This window comes from Pygocentrus nattereri, chromosome 19, assembly GCF_015220715.1.
Source record: "Pygocentrus nattereri isolate fPygNat1 chromosome 19, fPygNat1.pri, whole genome shotgun sequence".
NCBI lineage: Eukaryota > Metazoa > Chordata > Actinopteri > Characiformes > Serrasalmidae > Pygocentrus > Pygocentrus nattereri.
In genome coordinates, this window is record NC_051229.1 from 24,503,670 (window position 1) to 24,521,432 (window position 17,763).

General features: G+C 37.4%; 1 protein-coding gene across 2 annotated transcripts; it reads left to right on the top strand.

Annotated features, from left to right (window-relative positions):
• The first annotated feature begins 262 nt into the window (after positions 1 to 262).
• On the top strand, positions 263 to 16,549 carry crsp7 (cofactor required for Sp1 transcriptional activation, subunit 7). 2 transcript variants are annotated; one of them, XM_017699281.2, is made up of 3 exons: positions 263 to 777; positions 11,353 to 11,427; positions 13,387 to 16,549. In XM_017699281.2, exons 1-3 carry the CDS (start codon positions 706 to 708, stop codon positions 14,980 to 14,982), a joined length of 1,743 nt encoding a protein of 580 aa, XP_017554770.1. In that variant the 5' UTR covers positions 263 to 705; the 3' UTR covers positions 14,983 to 16,549. The 2 variants fall into 2 exon arrangements, with proteins under 2 accessions (XP_017554770.1, XP_017554771.1); XM_017699282.2 differs by lacking the exon at positions 263 to 777 and adding an exon at positions 11,996 to 12,123.
• Positions 16,550 to 17,763: the final 1,214 nt, after the last annotated feature.

Consider the following 17,763-nt stretch of genomic DNA (forward strand, 5'->3'; position numbering starts at 1 on the left):
CTCAGCAAACAGTGTGTTGCTTATGAAATTTTGGTTATGTTGATTATGAAACTTATGAAATGATAAATAAATGCATAAAATTACAAAAAATCAAAACAAAAAAAGTTACGCAGAAAAATATAGAATACTTTAACAAGCAACATCAGTCACAGAAAGAGCAGAGAATGGTAGGAATGTGGCACTGAGGTGAATTTTGACAGCTTGCAGGACGTTCGTCATCAAAAGTTCAAAGTTTAGAGATAGGAGGGGCGTGACGTTTAGTTTGTCCGAAAAGTTCCACTCACTTGAGTGGAGGTCAACAAGTAAGAAAGTAGTGGTATAGTATAAATAAGAATTAGAGTAACGTGTAGTATATAGTACCTAACTGGAGACGCAGTCGTATCTTACTTGAACATAGAGCTTTGTGAGTACGGTTACGTAATGACGTCTCAGAGTTCCAATTTCCCATAATGCATCGAGGAAACGTTTTGATCGAATTCTCTTCATGAAATCGGGGAGGGTGCTCAACGCTATGAAGCGGAGAGAAACGACTGTCGAATCTTCATTACCAATTGAAATCATTTATAAATTCCGAAGCTAAGGATCACGTTAGAACATGCTGTTCTACGTTTTGAACGTCCAGAAAGGTCTGTGAGTTTCTGCATTGTACGTACCATTGTATTCGGAGGATTTTTCCCCCGTCGGCCGATTCGCACCGAGCAGGCAATGACAACGGCCTCAGCAACCCCGCAGCAGATGAGAGACCGGCTGCTGCAGGCCATCGATAGCCAGAGCAATGTGAGTAGCTAGCTAACTAGCCAGTGGGCGCTACCACCGTTGTAAACTCTGTGCATGTAATACTTTACTTTCGTTGTTGTTTTTAATTTGCATACAGAAATGCTTTTAAATGACATTATTTGGATTCGTCACACGTAATGACCCAAGTTAAAGATCATAATCGCCAGCTAGGTTTCGCCTAAAAGAGTAAAATGGCTGGTAATACGACTAAGCAACCTGGCTAACTGTTAGCCGAAGTTAAGCGACGAGTTGGCGAATGAGGCATTGAAAGTTGCTTGTAGCGATGTGACTGTCATTAATGCTTTGATTAACTAATTCATACTTTCAGGTGGCAGCAGTGTTACAAATGAGGCTCCCAGCTTGCTCGCTAGTAACGTTAACTTCTTTAACAAGTTTTTCGTCATATAGCTACATAAGTTACACAACGATTGTGGTTAGCTGCTAGTTAGCTAACTGCATCTTTTCAGTCTCAGCTAAAGGTAGTAATGTTGTATGTCAGCAAATGGCTGTATAAGAAAATTTAACGTTAATTAAAAATGTGGGAAATGTGCAAAATCTTGCATGGCGTGTATTATAATGCCACCATAAATAATTCGTGATATAAACAATTTTAAGAAAATGGTCTCTTAGCCTAACTGTGTGTTAGGTAGTATGTCAATGCAGCTAGTCAAATTGGTCACCCTTAAAATGATAAGTGGTTGCTTAGTTAACACACTCGGTTGCAGTGATTATTGTCGAATTGTGCAATATAATAAACTAATTTAATAGAAACATTGAGGTCGAATTTGTTTTCTGAGAACTTAAAGAGCAGTGTCGTAGAAAAAGAACTAGTATTTCACACGTTGTATTTTTCTGGTGTGTGTGTGTGTGTGTGTATGTATATATATATATATATATATATATATATATATATATATATATATATATATATATATATATATATGTATGTATGTGTGTGTGTGTGTGTATATGTAGTCACCGGGGTCCGGTTTGCTGATAAACCATGTGATGTTATGTTAGGATCTTGTTGGCCTTTAAAACTCTGGTATGTTAGCAGTTATATTACGTTTCTTGTACGTTATGTAGACGTAAATTGTGCCTGATGTAGCTGATGGTTTATGAAGTCAACAATTATTACAACTAAGAAAACCCACAGGATGGCTTCACCACTGATTATTTTGGCAAGTCATTGCTGCTTTTCATTATGCTAATTTTCTAACTGCTTGTACTGGGTGTCCAGTTTTTGATTGGGTTAGGCTTTCACATGAAAAACCAGGTCTAGTTTCTTTGGGTTGACGCTAGAAATATTTACTTGGTACGGGAGGGCTTTAGGTACTTTCATACTAGCGCCATGCCGCTGGTAAAGATTAAGGCCTTCTCAGTAGCCCTTCAGTAGATAAATGTTAGGTCTCTTTCCCTTATTAGCAAAACTAGCTCTCCGTAGTTGTCAAATCAGTACCATAAGTTAGTTATCCAGTCTAAATGGTAATGACTGGATAACTCTAACTGATGGTGTTAATCTGAACGTCAAGAATGAAGTTAAAGTGCACAGCTGCAGAGATAGTCTGGTCAGTGTTGGCTTTGGGTTTTGTTATATAGATTGTAGAAAGGCCTTTATGAATTCTGCGATTCCTGGTCATTTAAGGTAAAGAACCACATAACCACTTACTCCTGCAGAAGTCTTTTTTTGAAGCCAACTTTTCCATTATGCATTCATTGTGGTCATGACTGTATTGGAAGTGCGTTAGTGTTGGTCCAAGAAGCATGTTTAATGTGTTGAGATGCAAGTTAAAGTACCAACTAAATTAAGTACAAACTCTAGGTTTGCTGTACATGTGTCTCTGTTTTTACAAATGTTGAATTAGGGCTAGGTATGGTGCAAGCAGTTTATAGCTCTGTGTGGTTGATTTTAAGAACTACCATGGAAATTTTAAAACTTAACATTAGCCTTATTTATAAGCCTCTTTGCAAGGCATATTGTTTTTAAAAACAAAAGCTAATTAATGAGTCATTGTGTGTCTGTCAGAATGTGACTCTATCATAAATAAAATTTCTCATGATGCATTTACACTCCTGGCACGTCAATACATTTTAGTAGATCTCATCATACTTTTCAATTGGCAAGTGGTTATCAACAACCTCAATCCTAACTTTTCTAAGTGTTACCTTATTAACCTTCTGGAAGATGTTCCAAATGCATACTGTGTTGACTTTCTCTTTGTTCAAAAAATAAAAGCATTTCCTACATAAATTTCAACTTAGCAAGACTACATTTCAATTGTAATTTGCAGGGAACTCCCTTGTAACATTTGCATGTGGCCAACTAAAGACGGAGGATGCATTCATGGCTGTCAGTGCTGGAGCAGTTGCAGTGTTACTATGGAGTTCAGTGAATGACCCTAAGATCTGTTTGAAAAGCTGGCAGTCTCTAGAGTGTGATGACCTCTGGCCATAAAGGATGACACTGTTTTTATCTTTAAAAGTAACAGCAGTTGCCACACACACTTGTTGAAATACATTGTTACATATACACGAAATACACAGTCACATATGTAGCAAAAAAATTTGTTGCAACTTTGCTTTAGTATACTGCACTTACTGCTGTTCAAATTTGATAATTAAATTCTTCAAACGCGGTAAAGGCAGTCAAATAAATTATACTCGTACCACTTTTATGAAATGACACATTTCTTTGAGTAAACAAATGTTTGTTCATAAAGTTTAGTGCTTGCTTATCAGACTCTTTGAATTTAAGCACAGCTGTTGAGACTCCCAACAGCTGACTATCTGATGTGATAACCTGGGTGTAGTCCAGATATGTTCCCTACTGCTCCAGACTGGGGCTAGCAAGCTGTCTGGAGCAGAATGAAACCTATTCAAAGAGACCAACACAGTGGAGTGTACATGCTCAGATATAAAAAAGCTTGTGAATATGGTCACTACTAAGTTAACAAAAGACATTTTTCGTTTTTTAAGATCGTTAAAAAATGCTGTTTCCTTGGCTCTCCTGCACAGATCATTACTTACTGGTTCCAACAGTGCCAATGACCTCTTTAGAACTTTAGACTTTTTCCATGATATCGTAGTATTTCAGTATAATTTTTTATTGAAACGCATAAATATAGAATTAATACATAAGTCAAATAAAACATGTAATTGTAAAAAAAGTAAATTAATTATAATTGATCGTTTTTCAATTATTTTAGAGTACATTATACATTTTTAATCTCTGTTATCATGCAGAATTCATGCTGTTTTTCAGATCTACCAATACTGATTTTAATATTGTAAATATAACTACCCGGGCAGGATACAACATTGAAAGAGTCACAGAGTATAAATAACCTGGCAAATGGTTGTATGATAAACAAACTTTTAAATCCCATATTAATAAATTGTTTGGCAAACATAGACAGAAACTCAGTTATCTATATAGAAATAAATCCAGTTTCCCCATGTATGCAAAAAAAAAATAATTGTTGAGGTGTGGTGATGCCCGTCTCCAGAATCTCCCACTCGTCCCCACATGCTCACATGAGGCAACCTTATTATCTGTCATGAACTACAGTGATGGAACTGGCAGATGCATGTCTGTAAATTACCTCAAGTCACTGGACTCCTGGAGACCCATATAACGCTAATCACTGCAGACTGTATAAAAAAGCTGGTCGGCCCTAACTAGCAGCATGGCACGGGACGCATTAATTTATTTTTATTTAGCAAACGCTCTCCTGCCATATACCAGCATATATTACTTCAATCATGTCTGTAAATAGTGGTAATTATCAGACTTGTTCCAGTGGTTGGATCACATGCCAGGTACTCACTATTACCAAAGATTCCTCTGCCCTGCCCAGTCTATATGAGACGTTTATTTCAATCTTGCAGCTCAATTTCACAAGCAAATCATAATGCATCAAACTACTGCTTGTTATCACATACAACACATTTTTGGTTGAACAGGAAAATTAAACAAACACAATAACATTCATATTCCCTTTGTCGCTGCTTTTTACCAAGAAGTGCAATTTTTTTAAAGCTTGATTGCTCAGATGCTTCCTGTTAAATTTTTACTGGGGTTACATTTTCAGTTCTGTGTGTTTTGGATAGTGTAGGCTTTATACAGATTTTTACAGAGCCCTGGAGGTGACGAAGGTTGAAAAGAAAAAAAAAATGTGTGAGTGTTTTTGCACTTTGTATGTACATTTTCATTTCACATTAGCAGTACGTTCTCTTGTTTTTTTTAATCATGTTTGTTTTTTGTACATCTTGGGTCCTTTTTTTATTTGTCATCATGATCTTGTAATTTGTTCTCTCATTCTTCTGCACAAACAAAACAGAAAATGGAGTAGATCCAGTTCATGCTATTTGTCCAGAAGTAGCTACTGTCTGTTTGGCGGGTTTTGACGAGTTAGATTGATGAGATAATGGATGTAGATGCTCATTAGGTTTGATTTTGACTAGGTGACTGGTTATGAGGACACTGTAGCTCCTCTTCACTGCAAACAGCCCACAGATTCATCATTGCACCTGCAGTTTGGAGGTGAAATAAGAAAGACAAACTACAACTACAATCTCCACCAAATTGCACTTTCTAATGATTATTTTTAACAGAGCGCAGCCACTTAGCACGGTTTCTGTTCCTGCGTCAAGCTGCGTTGCTGGAGATCATCACACAATTACAAGAAGAAATAGTCAGCAATGCAACCTCCTCACATTAATATATCTACTCTCTCTACTCTATCTAAACTCTCTCGCCATTTGACCTCATCCCACATGACTTTCCCCACTATCATCTTTCTTATTTCACCTCCAAACTGCAGCTGTACTGATGAATCCATGGGCCATTTTGGATCATAGGGTGTCAGTGTCTTTATACCCCCCCCCCCACCCCCCCCCACCCCACCCCCCCAATCAAACCTAATGAGAATTTTTATCCATTATCTCACCAATCTAACACATAAAAACCTGACAGACAGTGTCAAGAGAGCTGTCAGCTGCTTCTGTACAGGACAAATAAATGCCTGTACCTGCTAAATTCATTTTGTTTGTGCCTTCAATTAAAAATAAACATGACCATGATTACAAGAAAACAAGAGAACGAATTAGAAAATCAAAAGAAGACGTTCACTATAATAATAATAAATAATATTTAAAAAGTTTATTTGAGTGCCCTTCCAACACTGTCAGTGACTCAGTGACAGTTTGTATCTGTATTTAAAAAAAAAAAAGCTTTCTTACAAACATCACTGGTTATTAAACATCATTGAGAGCTCAAAGTTGTTTTTTGTTTGTTTATTGTCTTAAAGATAATTTTAAGGATCCCGAGCGGCGCAACCGTCTAAGCTTTGGCCCTATCATCAGGAGATTGTGAGTTCGATTACTGGTGATGCTACAGTCATCCATAGCCAGGAGTCCAAGAGAGCATAATTGGCCTTGCTCTTTTTGGGTGGGTAGGATGGCCCCCCTTTCTCCTCCCATCACTCAGCACGATGCCAGTCAGTGCAGGCGTCTGTTAGCTGACCTAACAGATCTGGTGGTTGGCTCTTTCCTCCGAGCACATTCAGCTGTCCAGTGACGTTGCGTGAGTGGCAGTTTGTAAAGAAGTGGTTGCTCGCAGTTTCAGAGGAAGCCTATGTTAGCCTTGACCTTCCTAGTGTTGATGGCATCGTGTGACTGGGGGAGTCCTAACTAGCACGTGGGATTGGAAAAGAATAAATTGGGGAGAAAATTGGGTAAAAAAAGAAAAAAAGATCATTTTATGATTTTACTGTTTTGCAGTCTATACTGTCTAAAGCACTTTTTTTCTAATGTTCTAATATTCATTAAATAAAAGTTGTCAATAAGAGATGCATTCTTTTACCTTTTTGTGAAGAGAGGGCGCACTTCCGAGTTTGATTAGACATGATTAGAGAGGGAGTAAAAAAAGAGTCAGCAAATATACTTTAGCAATATCTGAAACGTGGAGTGAGATACATACACTGTTTTTAACAGCTGGCTAACTTGAGGCAGCGCTCCGTCACTGACACAACACTGCGAATTGATGATACTGTAGATCAAATGCGACACAAAAGCACTACTTTTAGTTTAGATGTACCTGAAAGAAGGACTGGTGTTGCATATATTTTGGTTCAACCCTCATAGAGAAGTCCAGATGTCTGCTAGCTGGTGTTTGAATACTGTGATGTGCTGTGATATGAATGTGGCAGGACTGATGCCAGTTAATGCAGTGTGATCCATCACTGATGTACTGAGCCAGCTAATATTTGCTGTTCATACTAAGTTGATGTTGAGAAACAACCGTTTAGCATTGTTGTTGACCAGTTGTTTAGCATTTGTAATGGGATAGCAGAGCATTCGTCACCAGGCAATTAAAAATAATCCGTTTTCTTTCTTAAATTATGACTTACAAAATCTGCGGCCATGCTTTTCCAGCTGATAAAAACAGCTAATCAGGCACTTTCTCCTACTCTCATATGACACATTTGTGAAATGTTCCATTGTTTGGTGAGTGCTTGTCGTTTTCCGACCATAAAGGGTAGTTTAAAAAAGCAATTAACCACCCAAGAGCAAAAATCAGCCTTGAAACTTGAAAGAAATAATGGTTTGACATTTATTGTGATATGTATTTATATCAAACCATAAAAATTTTGTTTATCATGATAACATTTTTTGGCCATATCACCCAGCTCTTCTCCAAACGAATCAATCACTAGAGTGTGCAGGTGAATGCTCTCTTGTAAAAATTTATAATCTATTTTCATTATCTGACGCATTTGATCACCATAGTTCGGAAAATTGTGCTCTCTAGTGTAAAGGTCCGACCATCTTTGTTTAAATAAATAAAACTGTCTTTTTTTTCTGTAAAACTACAGAGCCCATTGAATTGGAAGCTATGTACATGCAGGAGTACATTTTAAACTCTTCTTCATGCTAATGAAGGGTTGCTGTGCGTGTTTACAGATTAAGACAGTACACTGTACAGGTACAACTAGAGAGTTTTAGTGGAGATTCTCGTGAACATGGATAGACTTCCATCTTTATGGATAAAAAAATAATTACACATTTTAACAGAATAAAGCTGTTTATTAGGAAATTCTGTAGTCTTTCATTATCTGTGACTGATGTGGGTAGGGTTACAGACATGTTTAGAAGACACGTAAATATATAATTATACAATTTGTGGCACTTCATATTGAAGCTTGCCTTTTGAAGTTCTTGGAAATCAGAAAGTTAATAAATGTAATTGTGCTGTAACATGTTCTTCTGTGTTCCTTGAATAATCCTGTTTAGTCCCTGATTTTGACCTGCCAGAGCAGCTAATCTGATTGGCCTGCTTTCTCTAGTTGTATAGTAGCTCTGATTAGGGGTCTCTGTGTAGTTGTCATGACATTGTCTGAACATTGAGAGGTACTTTAAGTTTTTAGAAAAATGTGCACAAATCTTTATTGCTGACATTTTTGTTCCTGTGTTAACAAAAATATTTCAGATGTGAGCACAAAAACGGACAAAGCTCTTTATAAAAAAAGCACTGCGTAAAATGTTAATAAACAGAATGCAGTGGTGTACGCATCATTTAAACCCTGTGTTTAAAGTACAAAGATAACATATCTAATGTTGAATCTTAGAAATGTTCTTGTTTTTTGCAAAGTTCATGGCCATTTTGAATTTTGTTGCTAGCAACACATTTCTTAAAAAAAAATGTTGGGACAGGGGCATGTTTTAGCGCTGTGTTGCATCACCTTTTCTTTTAACAGCATGGTGTGCGCCTGGGTACTGTGAAGTGAAATAGTTCCCATTCTTCTTTCATATAGGATTTAAAATAATCAAGAGCTGCCCTGGAAAAGATGTGGTTTGGTTGGCAGCATATGTTGCTAAAACTTGAATCTGTCATTCAGTGTTAATGGTGCCTTCACAGATGTGCCATTTACTCCATACTATGTGCACTACTACTTTCCCATACCTTCATAGATGCAGACTTTTAAACTGGGCTGATAACAAGCTGGGTAGTCTTTAAACCCGAGGATACAGTGCCCATGATGTCCAAAAAAAGAATTTCCAATTTTAGTTCGTTGGAGCACAAGGGACTTCCACTTCACCTCAGTTCATCTTAAATGAGCTGGGGCCCAGAGGAGGTGGTGGCGTTTCTGCATCCTGTTAATATATGGTTTCTTTTTTGCATGTTATAGTTTTCATTTGCATTTGTGAATGCAAGATCAGTAGTTCACAGACAGGAGTTTTCGAAAGTGTTCCTGTGTGCATGCAGTGATTTCCACTGAAGAATCATGTCTGTTTTTAATGCAGCGCTGTCTGAGGGCCTGAAGTTCATGAAACCATTCTCTTGTATAGCGGGGTCTGGCAGGATTTTTCATAAGAAAAAATTGTAGTGTTACTAAGCTACGTTTTTACTTTACCTAGTAAAATTTGACCTGGTACTTATTTTTGATGGTCTGCAAAGTGGAGCTCATCTAATAACTCCTAAATCTATAAAGATCTGTGGCCAAAAAAAAAAGTCAGAATGAGCTAATTAGTTAGATCAGGTTTATTGAAAACAGATAATACACTGAAACGGGCTGGAGAGGCCTTTTTCCAAGCATTAGCATCCAGATCAACCTACAGACCAAGATGTAACATCTGTGTCCATGCTGCAAGATGAGAAACACCAGTCACTGGATTGGTGGCAGCATTTCATCTGATTCTGTTAGTACAAATTTTCCCAGAGACTCCAGGCTTCCTCAGTAGATTTCTTTATTTGGACCAAGTCTTATAAATAAAAACATTTGCACCCCTTTCTGACAAGGTTGTTTTAGAACAGCACTTGTGCCTTTGGTATGGATGCACCCATTGTTGTGCATTTTTGGCTCTGTTATTTTAAGTTAAATTTTATTTATATATGTAAAGACATGTTTTAGTGTTAAAGGTAGTATATAAGCAGGACAACCATAGTACTAATGGTCTTTTTAACATCTCAAATGATAATGCAAATATGCTGATTTAATTTTAGACTTTTAAGGGATTTAGATGCAAAAAATATCACAAATACATATCATATAATGTAGAGAGAGAATAATTTATCATTGTATTATGACCACCTGTAGTGGCATTGACATTGTGAAAAGCTTAATCGAATTATGTAGTGGGCCAGTCATGCTTTGATTTTATAGAGTTAACCTGCCACGATAATGGATCGGACCAAAAAGCAGCAGCTACGCCCATGCAAACCACATGATTTCATAAGATATTAATGCCACCGTGATTAAGCAAGCTTACTAGCCATTTATTTGACCTAACACATGCAAATTTGTACTCAGTCCTAAGAATTATTAGCACAGAACAGTCAGAAGTAAGGTTTTTTTGTGGTGTGGTACAAGTAAACTTGTAATTTTAATCCATTGGACTGCATACTGTTTCTCTTGGGCAGCACTTTTTTGAGTTTTAGTTTTGAGCCCCTCCCCTTTGCAAAATCATGTGTCTCTATAAATGTAATTGACAAGACTTAAGGTAAAGTTTTTAGGTTTGAAGAAAAATGTAAATTTCTCTATTTCCATTGTATATCATGGTCCTTTTCTAAAGGTATGTTTTGGTGGTGTTCAGATGTTCACTGATGAGCGGGTAAATTACATGAACTCTGTATCCAGTATTTGCAGATAGTCATATCCATCCTTCCATTTTCTAAGCCGCTTCTCCGTCAGGGTCGCGGGAGATAGTCATATCATTATGTATTATTATATAATGAACTTTAAAAAACTTAAATAATAGTTGATTATATGTGTGTGTAGATTTTAATCTTTCAAATTGTTTCTCATCATATCTTTGATTATATTTTATTTTTCCCTCAGTAATATCTTTTCTTTTAATCATTTTTTGATAACTCCATGGATTCATGTCACAAATGTTTTCATAGTTTGACCATCCTAACTGTCTGTAGTAGTCCAGGCTGAAGCCCTATGTCCTGTAGAATCTGCAGCTGTAGCACTCTTGTTGAAGTACAGCTTTTATATGGCTTTGACAGACTACACTGGACAGTGCTTGTGAGAGACTTATGAATAAATCAGTGAGCAGCAGACTAACAAAAGCAATATCAAAGTGGATAGCTATATTGACTCTCGAGAGCCTCCACTGTAACAAGAATACGCAAGCTGTGTGGACAACAGTAAGAGCAAGAGGGCTGCAATTGTGAAGTTGGAACCATCGACTATATACATAATGTCTACCGTCAATGGTTGAAACATGCAGCCACTGTTGCTCTAGCTGGATGTCTGTGACATCGGAAACTGCACTCACTGTGGAAATCACTCGATTTTCAGGTTTCAGTAGAATGCTGCATTCACATAATACATTTTATTGAATTATTGGAATAAATAGGTGCATTGATAGTTGTAGTGAAATGTAATGCAATGCATTTTAATGAAAAAATCTCATATACATGGAAATAATGTCATTAAATTATTGGAAGTAGTAAATGCATTGTTAATTATAGCCAATGCAGTTTTATTAAAAAAAATCTTTGTGCATGCATGTATGTTCATGCTTCAGCATTCTTCAGAAGTTAATGTGTTGGTCATTTTTCCCCAGATCTGTAACATGGTTGCAGTACTTGATGTGATCAGCAATTTGGAGAAATACCCAATCACCAAAGAAGCACTTGAGGTTGGTAATAATGTAAACATCTTAACGTTATATTTACCATTAATAGTAGTGATTAATTTTTGAATACGTTTACATTGCCACATTCAGTCAACCCATTTAGCTTCCTGTGGAAAAAAGCATGAAAGTCTGAAACTGCTTGAGTTGGAGTTAAGAGTGAGAGTATAATGAAATAATAATATAAATGTATGAGGTACATGTGAACTGTGATTTGGAGCTCCAATCCCTGCCATTTGTTCTCCAGATTACTCTTCAGATTTGCAGGTTTTTATGATTCATTTGAAATAAACAGTTTCATTCACCTAGCTTTTGAATTGGTGTCATCACAGTCAACAATGATAAATCTTACTTGATGTCTGCTTCTTTGTCGTTGGTTAGGAAAATGTGGTTTAAATGTGGAGTTCAAATCAAACCCGTCTCTTCGCTATTATTTTATGTCTGTTGTTTTTAACAGCAGCTCGTGCTGAGAGTCTGTGAAGAGTCAGTCGTTAAAACAGTTATTATGCTGACTGTACTGCGCCGTTGTTGCTAAAAAGAGAAAGAATTGATGAATTCCCTCGTTTGATTACAGAATGCGTTTCCATCAGCAGTGAACTGACCTGGATTTTGTTTGGAAGCATACTGAGACCCGCAGGTTTTAGCTGGACTGGTTCAGCCATGTGTTGCCACACGTCAAAACGGACCAAACTAAAGAAAAAGGTGTCCACACCAAACAAAGCGCCCTGAGAATCTTCTCCATCCCTGGTTAGCTGTCTGCTTCGAGCACCCGAGGGTGCATTGCCTCAAACAGATGACGTTTAATTAGCCCATTACCGTAACGTTTTTATTTGTACGTTTATATTACCGTTTATAGTTTATAGATTTTTAATTATTAATTCAGTCTTTTCCTTACTTTTTTTTTTTTTTGTTTTATGACAGTGATGTTGCTGGCCCGAAACAAATTGTTGCCTTCCTCTTTGTGCAGGCCCCAAGCACCCTCTAGTGGCCCGTGGGGGCCTGCACTTTAAGTCAAGAAACCCTGGCATAGGCGACTTTCAAAGATTAAAAGCTGCATATTGCCACCTAAAATAACTACATAACTTCTTATGGTGATGTGACAGGCACAAACTAGAAAATGGTTGTAGCTATTGCAGTTAACTGCATCAAAATTCTCATTAACCCCTTTATCCAACTACTTTTAAATGGGTTTATCTGCTGACATGTAGTCCTGTCTGATGTTTGCATGGTTGTAGATAATACAGAGATGCAGTTTAGACATTTTAAGTTGCCAATTAATGCGAAAGTAAAACCATTTAATTTTTATTATCTACAGAGTGTGACACCCAGGACTGTTTTTTGTGGTACTTATAATTGAGTGATCAGATTTTTTATTTATTTATTTATTTATTTTTTGTGATCAGTATTTTATTTAGAGGTAAACATATAGATCACAAGAACTTGTTTACACAGCTAATTATATGCCCACAGGGTTCCTCACAATATAATATAGAGTTAATGGTTACTATTAGATAACAGTAATAGTAACATTACTGATGATGGCAGTGATGGTCAGTGGTACACTGACATAAGTGGAGAAGACATACACTTTAAAAACCCGAATGAATGCAGTGTAAAATATTTTTCACACTCATCAGTTAACAGAGGTTAACTAAGCTCTCATTATCTTTCATGATTATTTCTTAGTATTTGACCAGGACACAGCTGTTCTTATTTTGGCCTTATTTATCCTGGCTAAAGTACATTCCAAAAGAGAAATGCCCCAAAAATAAGTAAGCCAATGAACTGATACCTTTGACTACCAGTATCTAAGCATACTGGTGTACACTACGAACAGACATCTTTCAGGGTAGCCATAATAGTGCTATGATTTCATAGTCCTGTACTATAGTCATATTGGTCAAACACAGGTTTGCATAGAGTTCTAAATGCTTTGAATAATGACAGGTTTTCTTTTCAATACAGGAAACTCGCCTAGGAAAACTTATAAATGATGTAAGGAAAAAGACAAACAATGAAGACCTTGCAAAGCGTGCCAAGAAACTCCTTCGAAACTGGCAAAAGTTAATTGAGCCTAGCCAGAGTGATACTCTATCTCGAGGACTGCAGAGTGGCCCAGGATCTGCCAATGGTGGTTCTCATCTCTGCCGCACAGACCTATCTGCACCACAACCAGCTAAGATTGCTCCAGAGCTTAAAACCAGACATGACATCCACAATACTAACTCACCTATGGCAGAAAAGTCAAAAACCCGAAAACACAGGGACCAAAGGGATATTCAGAATCTGCCAACTAAAGTGTATAAAACATTCACACCTGGAAATATGTTTTCTTCTACTCCACTGTTAAATGGTCTTAGTGGCAGCCCTGAGTCTCTCCTCGAAAAACAAGATGATGCACCTTCTGATAGTAACCAACAAGAGCATTTTGAGAATGACAGACAAAACAAAATCCCAGTCAATGCTGTTAAGCCTCATCCAAGCTCCCCTGGCCTTACCAAACTTCCTAGCACTTCTTCCTTACTTAAAACTTCAGTGTTACAGCAGCAAACAAGAATAGTTGGAGATGGACCTGAGAAACATCAACTCAGTAGCCCCCAAATATCATCATTAAGTCCTTGTAATGTCACACAAGATACAGTGACTAAGAGGTCTTCAGCATATGCACCGAAAGGGACTCTCCTGAGCCCATCTCAGAATTCTGCCCAAGTGCCCTCTCTTCTGCCTTTAACATCCCCAACGCAAGTGTCTCATGCTGACAGTCACTCACCTCTTGAGCTGGAGGAATTTGTGTCCCTACACAGATCAACAGAGAGAAGCTCTCAGTCCCTGTATGGCAGTACAACACATGAACCTTCAGAGCTGCACAGGCACAATTTCTCATTTGAGGCCAGTAAGGTTGAACCAGAAGGACTAACCTCTAACAAAAAAAGAAAGAAGTACAGGTCCAGAGACTATACGGTAAATCTTCAAGGACAGGTCTCAGAGGACAGGACAAAGCCTGTGCGATTAAAAGAACGCAGATTGACATTTGACCCAGTGACCGGACAAATCAAGCCACTCACACCAAAGGAATCTCACCACGAGGAGGAGTGCCAGAGACCACCAATTTTTGAAACTGCAAGGACGGAGTTACCTCAGCAGAGGCAACTTGTAACAGCACCCAGTCCTTTCCAGCAGACAAACTGGAAAGAGCTGTCCAGAAATGAAATTATTCAATCTTACCTTAGCCTTCAGAGCAATGTTCTAACTTCATCTGGAGCACAGACCCATGGAGCACATTTTTTCATGACTGAATATTTGAAACGAGAGGAGGGTGATGTTCGGGAACCGAGAAAGACCCATGTTTTAGTACCAAGTGGCTCTAACTCAGAACTCCCTGGGGTAAGTCGTGAGGTGACACTTGAGGACCTACACAGAATACATACGGAGCACTGGCCAGGGGTAAATGGTTGTTATGATACCAAGGACAACTGGTATGATTGGACAGAGTGTATATCTTTGGATTCTCATGGTGATGAGACCAAATTAAATATCCTGCCATATGTCTACTTAGACTGAGAAAACAGCAGCTCTCATTGCTTTGCATACAGATTATCACCCCCACTGTGAGTTTAGTAACAGATGTTCTGTCCTTAATTTTCCATACTTACATATGTTTTCTGTTAGGTCACATGAAAAGGGGGCTTTTTAAAATAAAAAAATATAAAATATGTCCTGTTTGTAATGTGCTGCTACCAACAATAATTTGCAAAGAAGAGTTGTAAATAATAGCTTAATGATATTTTCTGGGCAAGTTACTGCACAATGTGTGTATAGGAGGAGTCAGAGCAAGCACTAAGCAGTGCAGATAGGGTTGTGAAAGCAAGACAAAAACTTGTTTGGTAGTTACAAAGAGCTTTATGTGACAAAGAATAAATTATACTTTTTTATCTTGTATGAATCTATTTATTTGACTTTTGTTTTCCTTATCAGCCAAGATGTACAAATGACCATTGAGGTTCCTCAATTTTTGAATCACACATTAGTCCTGTTATTTGCAAGGTACAAGAGGTGTATACAGTTTTCTGTCTTTTTGTGCTAATTATGGTAGCCATCAACATTCCATACCTTATTCTATACATTTTTCTCATTTTCTCACTTTTGTACATGATTTTTAGGAGACAATGGCAATCTATTTTATTTGACAAAATATGAAAAGTCTCTTCTTAAATAATTGTGCATTTTGTAATAGGTACATTTTTCAATGTCATTCTATTTCATGCCCCCTGAAAAAGCACCCAATGCAGAGAATGGCAAAAGAGGGTGCTACTCCACATCTTATACTGTGAGGACAGGCAAGCAGGAAAATTGTAAAATGCTAAAATTATACTTTCCTTTACATTAGATGTTGATTGCCTTACTGGACAAAAAACTTTTTTCAAAAAAAAATTTGATTTATATAATTTTTTTTGTTTGTCAACCTGCCAACCTCCTCACACAATTGCTGCATTATTGCTCTATGTCTGTACATAGTTTTTACATTCTTACAGTCCATGTAAGACCTAAGTGTTAGTTTGTTTAGGAGCACGCTTTGTAAAACATGCTTTTTAAATGAAAGAGATGGTGCTTTGTTTTGCAGATCATTTAGATTAATTACCAGTAGGTCCATAGGGGATGTGATCATGTTACATACATTTTTTGACACACAGTGGATGTGGTCATGCCCCCCCATCCTCTCATCCTATCCCACCAAAATGTTTACTGTTGATATCTTGCCATTAATTCTGAAAACAAAACATTTTGTGAAGGTGGTGAAGTTAATTTGCTGCTGACTTGTAAACACTGTGCTCTGCTACCTTCGTCCTACCAATGTGCCTTTGATATAAAAAATGTTTTGAATGGCTTCCTGTAGCTTCACTTGCTCAAAAACCAACATACTTTCTTAAAACCATGTCAGATATTGCAGGGATATGTGTTGTGTTTGAAGCAGTGGCCATCTAATGAGCTCAGCCCTTGTTGAAGGGTACTGCGAATTTGCAATAAAATCAGAGGCCAAATTATTTTGATCTGGTCATTTGATTAGTACTTTTGTTCAGTGTTCAACATGACTCATTTGTTCAAAATAAATGAATTGATTTGAAACCTTGCCATTATGGTACCTCTTGTGTTAGTAACTGCTAAATGTATTTAACTGGAGTGAATATGTTCACTTGCTTGTGGGTGTTAGTGGTAGATATTTCTAGTTTCCAGAGGTTACTTCCACCAGGGCTATTAAAAGGAAAACGAGGAAAAAGCTTAGTTTTTAAGTGTAAGTACTGCTAATGCAAATTGTGTTTTACTATTGAATTTGGGGTTTGGGGGGAGGGACCGTGTGGTGAAATCCAGCTAAATATTGCAGACAGTAGGACCGCATGCATCTATGTGTGACAATAACCTAAAGATTCTGAAAAGTTAAATTTATCCTGAGTCTGAAACATAACAAGCAGAAGTTAGGTGGGTAGTTTACTCCCTTTATCAGTTGGGAGACCATGTGGCATGGGGCCTGAATCTTTTCATTAATGCAAATTACTGTATCTAAACATCTTTCAGAGGTATAAGTACTTGTAAGTCTTTTTTTTTCCTCAAGACTTACCATTGGAGTTTTTCAGGTACTTGGGATGGGTGTTAGTACGGTGCAAGGACAGTAATTTGACTCTGCTGCATGATCTGCAGCAATGCAATGACATGTGGTCAAGATTTACAGCAGGCCAGGAGGATAACCAGGTAATACACCCATCATTGTTTTCTCTCCATTTGTGACTTTAAATATGAACAATTCAGTGTTCAGGCCAATAGGAATAAGTAGCATATTCCTAAGGGTGTTCCATGTTGCACTACCTGCACCACAATTTTTAGAACCTTTATTTGCTTCCTGCCAGCTGTTGCCCTAGATGTGCCTTTTAATGTTTGACAAGGTGAGTGTCGCAGCCAAAAGCAGATGGACATATTTCTATACAAGTATTAATGAAAAACCAAGAGGGGCTCATAGAACACAAACATTAGTTGTGTAGGAAATATGGAGCCTGTAGGGATGGGAGAAAAGAACAACGTACTGTGTAGAGCAGGAATTTCCAATCATTTTGTTTCAGGAGCTCAAAGTAGGTTTGTCTAGGAAGAAAGTAGACATTGAATCAAGTTAAATGTTTTTTAGAGCATCACAATAGAATGCTTTATATAATGCATCACAAATGCTTTAGAAATAAATTATTGGAAATTCTGATGAATAGTAGAGAGTAAGAAAGGATCTGAGGATAATGTTGCATTGTTCTGTTATAGAATTCAGCTAAAAAAAAGTTTCAGTTTAAAATGAAATTATCCTAT